Source organism: Vicia villosa, linkage group LG7, assembly GCF_029867415.1.
Source record: "Vicia villosa cultivar HV-30 ecotype Madison, WI linkage group LG7, Vvil1.0, whole genome shotgun sequence".
In the NCBI taxonomy this organism is placed as follows: domain Eukaryota; kingdom Viridiplantae; phylum Streptophyta; class Magnoliopsida; order Fabales; family Fabaceae; genus Vicia; species Vicia villosa.
The window spans coordinates 89,871,628-89,880,813 of record NC_081186.1 but is presented as its reverse complement, the minus strand read 5'-3'; the positions used below and the strand labels follow the sequence as shown (position 1 = coordinate 89,880,813).

The following is a 9,186-nucleotide window of genomic DNA, read 5'->3' as shown; positions in this document are numbered from 1 at the left end:
ATATGGCATGCACATGTGTTTATAAGTAGGGACAACCCTCCCTTTACAATAGTCAGTTTTGTAGGGATGAGTTAGGCCCAATCCAAATTCTAAGATGGTGTCAGAGTCTCATTTAAGATCTGTTGGGCCACCGACTATTGGGCCACCCACCATTTAGTTCCATGTTATCCTAGGCGTGAGGGCATGATCATATGTTTATAAGTGAGGACAATCCTCATCTTACAAGTCAATTTTATTGGGAAGAGTTAGGCTCAACCCATATTCTAAGAATAGGTAATAAACTTTTTAAAAATAAGAATAAAAAATTAAAAAGCTGGTCCTATTTTTCCTTTTAATCAAAAACCATGGAAAATAACTTAACAGCTTAAGATTCTACAAATCGAAATTGAAACCCTAAAATTATTTCACAAATTAAAATCGAAATCGAAACCTTACATACAAATCAAAACTGAAGTCCAAAAGATCAAATTGAGACTGAAATCTTAATCGAAATTGAAATCTCTATCGAGATTGTTCATCATCATCCCCAAAATGCTTTTGCTGAAATTACCATCGCAACACTGATTGTATCTGTTATGAACATTACATAATCGGGAGACATGATTGTTGTTCATTAATTTGAGTTGTTTTGGTGAGATGAGGTTCTTCAATAGAGATAAAGGTGGAACTTTTTGGTCAATTATGAGAAAAGGAAAATGAACAAGTTAATGAAGACGAACATTGAAGCTGAAAGGAACAAAATTGGCGATGAATTTGAAGAGCATTGAAATTTCAACTTCACCGATTAAGCTTCTGGGTCATAAAATTGTGATTTGGCATAGCAACATTGAAATTTCAACTTCACTGAATCAGCTTTCGGGTCATGAAAATGCATGGCAATGGGCGGGTTGGAGACGATTATTACCTCCCTAAACCAAACTCGAATCTCCAAACAACCCCGTTCCCCGCCCAAACCCAAACAGAGATGAAGAATTAAAACTCAAACGAGTTCGGGTTGGGTTCGAGTATCTCCGCTCTGCCATAATCCATTTAGTGAAATCAAATTTTTAAATAGAAATACTTATTTTTTCCAAAATAAAATTACATTATAAAAAGTAAAATAAAATAATTTCAAAAAATTCCATAAATATATTTCAAATATATTAAATAATAAATATAAATCAAAATATCAAAACATTGGCCACATATTTAATATTTTAAATTATCAAAAATAAAATAATTATGTATATAATGAAATAAGTGGGATGGGTACCAGTGTCCCAATTAAAAGAGGAATTATCTCTCAACAGCAGGACGCTGTCTGTGTTTTTTGTCAATTGGTGGAAGAAGACTTGAACCACATTATGCCGTGCTGCCCAAGATTGAAGCCTTTATGGTTGAAGATTTGTCGATGGTTGGAGTTAGACTTGTCTTTAACCTAGGACTACTGTAGCCATTTGATTATTAGTATTGAATTAATGGCAAGTAAAATGACTAGGAACATGGCAGGTTGCAATTTGGTTAACAATTTGTTGGGGCATTTGGAAGCATAGAAACAATATAGTATTCAACAATGCCGTTGTCGATATTGAAGAATTGTTTGGCATGATCATTTTGTTCTCGTGGTGGTGGTGGTTGGCAATAGAATCTAGGGATAGAATTAAATCCAATTTTTATGATTGGTTCCATAATCCTTATATGTGTTTGTAATCTAGTAGGATCGTTTTGCGTTGCGTTGATCTTGTAAGGGCTGGAGTACCCCTAGTACTCCATTCTTTCTATTCAAGAGTTGCTTATTAAAAAAAAACTAGTGTCCCAATTATCCGATCCATTTCCATATTTTGTAATCGGAGAAAATCCAACCCGAACTCAAATTCAATCAAAGAGGATTTTCTCCGTCAACTTTAGGTGGATACTTGTGGGTATGGGTGGCAAAACGGGCCCGGCCCGCGGGGAAAGTTCTTTTTACCCGCACTTTTTCGCGGGGCGGGGCAAGGTTTTAGTCCCGCTCTCTTTAATGTGCCCGCCCCGTTTTATTTTGGGCTTTTGCAGACATTTTTTTCATAAAATTTTACTATTTTTAGGCCTAAAAAGCCGAATGCCCGCGGGCTTTCCCCGCCCCGCCCTCACTTTTTTGCGGGGCGGGGCAAGGTTTTAGACCCTCACTCTTAAAAAAGTCCGCCCCGCCCCGTCCCATTTTTCCACGGGCTTTTGAGGGGCGGGCCTAAACGGGACGAGCATGCCCGTTTGCCACCCCTACTTGTGGGTATGAGTTTTGTTGTCTTGCCTACATGAAACTGTGATTTGATAGAGCAACATTGAATAAGACTCTATTTGGATAAATATTTGAGTTAAATGTTTATAAAGACATGAATATAATGTTTATTTTGTATATTTAATTAATTTTTCAGATTTGCCCCGATGTAAATGAAGAATTGAGTATTAGCAAAAAATAATAATTTATTATTACTAAAATAATAATTTATTATATCTCTCATTTAGTTCTAAACAATAATTTTTGAGTATTAGCAAAAAATAATAATTTATTATTACTAAAATAATAATTTATTATATCTCTCATTTAGTTCTAAACAATAATTTTTGTTCAATTAAATATCAATAAAGTATTTTAATAAATTTAACATACATTTTATACAAATTCTGAAAAATATTGAGTGCTATTAACTAATATCTTTATTTAATTTAAAATTAATTATTTTTTAAATATTTACTGCAAAAAGTACCCTATGTGGAAAAAAGGTACTCTATGGTGCTGAGACCTTAAGTTTTTAAAATAATTTTTATCTATTTTTTAATTATATGGCTGTCACATGTTATTTTGAATTATTATATTTAATAAAAATTAAAATTAAAAGAATTAATAAAATTACCAATTTAAATATTTTTTACATAGTAAATAATTTTTGTATTTTTATTTAAATTTTTTTTGAAAAATTAATGAAATAAAAATTAATTAAATTAAATGCTTATTTTGTAATTCTACATATGTTTATTTTGTATATTTAATTAATTTTTCAGATTTCTAGAAATATTTATTTTGTGTATTTAATTAATTTTTCAGATTTTCCCTTTATGGTAAATATATAAATAAATTTTTACAAAAAAATTTCTTTTGTGTATTTAATTAATTACTAAAATAAATTAAAATTAAAATTAATTACTAAACATAGAAAATATATAAATAAATTTTATTATAATATTTCAAATTTATTAAAATTATTATTTAAACAATGAATAATTAAAACATAAAATGTCTATATATATATATATATATATATATATATATATATATATATATATATATATATATATATATATATATATATATATATATATATATATATATAACTCATTAAATAAATTATAAATCAAGTCAACTCATTAAAAAATTATACGTAGTTTGAAATCTTTACTGAAAAAACCTTAAATATTAGGCAATCCATTAATTAATATTGGTATATATCTCATTTAATTCTAAACCAATTTTGTCCAATTAAATATCAATAATTTTTTTTACTAAATTTAATATATATTTTATACAAAATATGAAAACATTAATTGCAATTAACTAATTCCTTTAATTAGTATAAAGTTTATTATTTTCTTTAATATTTATTGCAAAATGTACTATATATATCGGAAAAAATACTCAAACGAAAAACAGTTGTGGTTTGTTAGATTTTTCATTTTGTTCCATTTGTCATTTTAATATGGCTTCTTCATCTTCTTCTTCCATGAACCATAACAACTTGGAAGACAAGTCAATTCAAGATCTCGTCGGTATACTGCGTCGAACGTGTCAATTTACAACTTTAGAACAAGTTGAAGATGTTTTGGTGAGTAGAGATATGAGACTTAGACAAGAGATTCATCGGTTGCAACAGAAAGTTGACATAGAGAGACAAAAGCTTCACTTTGAGAGTCTCTCGAGGATTCAGACCGAGGAAAAATTTAGGAAAAGGGAAGAGTTTTTTGAGAAAGAGAAAACAAGATTGGAAGAAAGTTATGAATCTTTGCTGAAAGAAGTTTTGGAGTTGAGGAAGATGAAGGAAAAATGGGAGGAAGATAGGAATGAAGTTGGTGCGTTGAGAAAAATGGTTGGTGATTTTCATAACGAATTTATGGAGTTGAGGAAATTGAAGAAAAAATGGTTAGATGATAGTGTTGCGCTGGACGATGTTAAAAGGAAGGTTCGCGCAATGGAGAACGATAGAAAAGATGAAGATGCCCACCATTCTGTTGGAGTTGCTGCTGGTATTCAGCTGCAGAACAAAGGAGATGCATCATCGAGTATGAAAATTATGCACACATTTGTTGAACGCTAGTACTTTATAATTTTTTTTTTGTGATTTCTTCTTGATGTTTGACAAATGTTATGTAAGCTTAAATACATATCTCTTTTGTGTCAGGTAAGGGAACAATGAAACCGGCAAAGAATATTGAGATCATAAACGTTGAAGATGACTATGATGAGTGCATGCCTCGAAGAGTACATGAAAAGAAAGCTGTTTCTGGAATTGCGAAGAAGACTGAGGATCCAGCTCCAAGCTCTTCAGTAGCATGGCAGCATGCAAATCCAATTGACATGGTAAAAAGAAAGCTTTCTTTCAGCGATAGTGAAAGCTCTAGTTCTTCTTCCTCTGATGATTCTTTGTTTCTTGATAATATTGGAATATCACATGCTAAAAAGAGAAAAATGTAGCAGGATTTAACTACTAGCCATGGCCTTTTGTACTCATCTTTAGGTTGGTTCTTAGTTTTGAATCTCATCTTCCTGTTGTACTTTCTCTAAAAAAAAGGAATGTTCTCTATTATGTTTGTTTGATTATGACTATGTTATGTGTATAGTTTTATCCACTTCCAAAAAACCAAATTGTCATTGCATAACAATGCAAACATATACAACATAATGCACACAACACATATATAACAGAAATATAGAATAGTGCATTAAAACTGACTGTTGGAAACTCGACTGCAACAAAATCCAAATCCCTTACGAAGCAGGTACATTATTGAAGCAAGAAACAGGAACTAGTATCAGATCAGTTTTCCTTCTCGACGAAGAACTCAAAGATTCAGTCATTTCTAGATTTTCCATAGTTACTCCACTAGGAAGTTCCCAATTAAAATGGTAAAGAAGTTCAGCAAGAGAAAGTTCAATACTCGACACGCCAAACAAAATCCCCGGACAAATTCTCCTTCCAGCACCAAACGGTATATATTCGATATTCGAACCTTTATAATCAATTCCAGAATCCAAAAACCTCTCTGGAAAAAACATCTCTGCTTCAGTCCAATACTCAGGATCTCTTCCAATCGCCCATGCATTTACTATAACTTTGTTTCCTTCAAGTATTGTGTATCCATTAATCTCACAAGTTTCTCTGCATTCTCTTGGGAGAAGAAGAGGGAAAGGAGGGTGTAATCTAAGTGTTTCTTTGATGATTGCTTTTAGATATTTGAGTTCTTGAAGTGATGTTTCATCTATGTAACCTTTGGTGCCAAAATGTTGTCTTACTTCTTGTTGAGCTTTGATCATCACTGTTGGGTTTTTCAGCATTTCTGAAATGGCCCATTCTATGATTGCAGATGATGTATCACTTCCTGCAACAAACATGTCCTACACCATAGAAATGAAAAAACATTAGTATTTATTATAAACTAAAAGTTTGATGCGAAAGAAGAAAACATATAATCAGCGCCCTCTCAAACTTTTAAGAGGCCCTGTGACGCTCTGTATGTCGTTCTTGCACATCCTCAAAGACGGTCTGCATGTAATTCATACAACTTACCAAAATAACAGCTTTGATGTTATCGATAGTTAAAGGACACTCAAGAGCATCATCATCATCTTTAATCCTAAGAAGAACAGAAAGAAACCCCTCTACTGTCTCTCCTTCATCATAACTCTTTTCCACAGCCTCTTTGATAATATTTTCAATAATATTATCAAATTTTTTATGCAACTCCTCCAACTTAGGCTTCATTCCACTAATCACATGCAACCACTTTTGAGAAGGAAACAAATCAACAACAATAAAACCTTCAGCAAGTTTTATAAGTTTCTTAATCAACAAAAGAAACTCTTGTTGATCTTTACATATTTTACCAAAAGCAGCTCTTGAAGTTATTGCACTTGTCATGCATGTAACTTTTTCACTTACGTTAATGCATGATCCAATGTTGTTAGAAATATATTTTATTAAATGAGATACTTCTTGTTCTCTAATTGATTGAAATGATCTCACACGTTTTGTACAAAGAAGCTCTTGTGAACATATTCTTCTTAGTTGTTTCCAATAGCTCCCGTAAGGTGCCGTCGCGATGTCGGTGGAACCGTAACACATGATGTCTGCTCCTATTTGATGTGGTCTTTGAGCAAAGATGGAGTCATAGGTTTTGAGAATCTCTTTGGCATATTTAGGTGAAGAAATTACTATGGTTGATACTTCACCTAGTTTAAGGTGCATGATAGGGCCATGGATTTTGGAGAGATGTTTCAAACGGTGGTGAGGTAGAGAGCCAATAAGGTGGTGGATGCTTCCTATGATTGGAAGGTTCCATGGACCAGGTGGTAGGATTTTGTGTGTCTTGTTTGTGACCTTTGGTATTCTTTTTCTTGCTTTTAGAATTTGTATGAGGAAGAGAATGAAACTAGTTGAAAATAAAAGGAAGGGTAAGAATTCCATGAGGGAAATGTATATAGGAGGAGAGAGCAAATGGTGATATGCAAGAGATTCATTGTTGGTTATATATCTATAGATATTAGGAAAGAAAACAAAAGGATAAATGCATAGTACAAAAATAATGTATTATATGTATAGAGTATATACCTATACATTTGAAAAGAGAAGGAAGTTATTGAAACTAAGTCAACTTATTCACTAAAAATTGTGCCAAAGATGGTTTCATTATATGTAGCCTAGTTATTAATTATTTTAATATAATATCGAATGAACATCTAAATATGAATGTGGAAAGGTTTAACATTATCAATATTAATTAAATTTCTATGCAAGACATATTAGTTTAGAGGGCCGGTTTAGATCTTCAAAGAAAAATGTGAGTAATTTATATTAGTGGAATGTTCAATAATCGTAAAAAAAAAATGGAAATTCTCAAATCTAATAAATGATGTTTTTAATTTTATTTAAATTTTTTATGATTTCAATTTTTAAAATATATCTTTTATGTTTTCAACCAAATGCTCATATTGCAGTTCTTAACCCGACTCTAATACCATGTTAAATATGCTTGAATCTCAACCTCAAAAGCTAGCTCAAGAGGTGAGGTTGCCCTCACATATTTATACACCCAACAGTTCAAAAACCTAAGTAATGTGAGACTTCAAACAAACTTTAACAAATACAAATACCAACCTCAACAACATTCATATCATTGTCAAAAAATTTATGTCATTCTTGTAATATTCATACCATTTTCCAGAAATTCATCTCATTTCCAAAACCTTTTTTTTAAAACTACAACAAACTTTATAGTGTTGACATGGTGGAAACAACACATCTTCCTCAAACCCATCTTCCTACGGTAACTTTTGGACTAGGCGTAGGTTCTTTAATATGATACCTTCTTGTATTGAACCTTGTTTGATGAATGAAATGTGTTAAGTTTGATTATGTAAAAAAAAATTCACTTAATGGATTAAACTCAAAAAAATTATATGGACAATTTGTGCAAAATAGTTGAAGAAAAAGTGTTTGTGCTTGAGTATTGATGTTTAAATATAAATAAATTGGATAAAAATTCCAATTGGAACAATGAAGGATTGCTCAATGGGACAAAATATACAAAGATTATAAATAAAAGTAAAATAAATTGAATGCTATGATTAAAGAATTGCGAAAGGGGCACAAATTCATACATGTTAACAAATTCGTTTCTCTTTGTGATTTGGATACTTTGAGTTCTATAAGGATTAATGATAAAATTTGCAAATTTTGATTACACAAATTTAACTAAATAGGTTTATAAAAAAAAATTAGGTCTTTTCTACTTAAAAAAAACCTATGTAGGTTAGGCTGTAAGCTACAGTTAATTGGTCTGACATGTTCCCACCATTACTCACCATCCTAGTCAAAATAATCATTATGTCAAAACTCTAAGTTGATCATCTTATACTTAGCAATTTCACTCATTTCTTGCATTTTCTATACCGAAAATTGAAGTTAAATTTTCAGACCAACGCATTCCTATGATACTATAGTTAAAATCAATAAAGATTTCTAGCTTGATTTGAAATGTTTTATCATGTGAGCATGAAATCCGATGATGTATTTCATAAGTCATATAAAATATTTATATTGTATGTTAAACATATGTGAAAGCCGTACGATTTAACTATATTAGATTCTTCAGAATAATAAAAATATATATTTTTAATGAAAATCTATGTTAACCATTTTTAATTTGATATACATGGTGGTTGTACATGTAGACTTAGTATTCATTTGTATTATTGGCATGATGCCCTTGTCTTGATTATTGAGAGAAAACATTTAGAACCAGCTAAAACACTTAACTCGTATGATTGTAATTAAGTGCAATGTTAAACCTTTCATTTTCATTTCATATGTATTACCGTTGCTTATGCTGCCGGCTCTAATCTTAACATTGCAAATGTCTCTTATTAGCTAGCATTGGATTTATATTTGTTCATAATTCTTTCTTCTCATATCTATAGATACAAACAAATATCTCACATTTCTAAAAAGAAGTGTTATATTGACATGCTGTCCTTTTGTTTTCTTCTCATATGTGTATTTTTGTTAATTATAAGATAAAGAAAATACCACAGAGTAGATATTTACGAATATATATATATATATATATATATATATATATATATATATATATATATATATATATATATATATATATATATATATATATATATGGTGTTATTCAAACGTTCAAACACAAGATATTTAAAAAACAAAAAATCATAAATGTGTGTTTGATTTTAAACTTCGTATTTTGAAAATATACTTTTGGGCAATACAAAATATATGTGTTATTTGTTTTAAAACGCAAGGGTCTATTGAATGTGTATTTTTTATTTCCACAGAAAAGAGGTGAATTCTTATTTACCCACTTCAAAAAGGTGGGTAAGGTTACCTTTAGTGTAAATTGCATTGAAAACATCAAACAATTGTTCTATATGAT

The 9,186-nt window shown here is 30.6% G+C and overlaps 1 protein-coding gene across 1 annotated transcript; it reads right to left on the bottom strand.

The window, feature by feature from the left end:
- Positions 1-4,996: 4,996 nt before the first annotated feature.
- LOC131619651 (desmethyl-deoxy-podophyllotoxin synthase-like) lies at positions 4,997-6,692 on the bottom strand. The gene is made up of 2 exons (XM_058890725.1): positions 5,796-6,692; positions 4,997-5,623 (listed from the first exon to the last, which is right to left on the bottom strand). The coding sequence occupies exons 1-2, from the start codon at positions 6,690-6,692 to the stop codon at positions 4,997-4,999; spliced, it is 1,524 nt and encodes a 507-aa protein (XP_058746708.1).
- Between the last annotated feature and the right edge of the window lie 2,494 nt (positions 6,693-9,186).

Bases quoted from the DNA above. Each gene is read 5' to 3' on its own strand.
- LOC131619651 (XM_058890725.1), bottom strand. From the start codon at position 6,692: ATGGAATTCTTACCCTTCCTTTTATTTTCAACTAGTTTCATTCTCTTC. The intron at 5,624-5,795 runs GTAAGTTGTATG...TCTATGGTGTAG, and splicing joins ACATCAAAGCTGTTATTTTG to GACATGTTTGTTGCAGGAAG.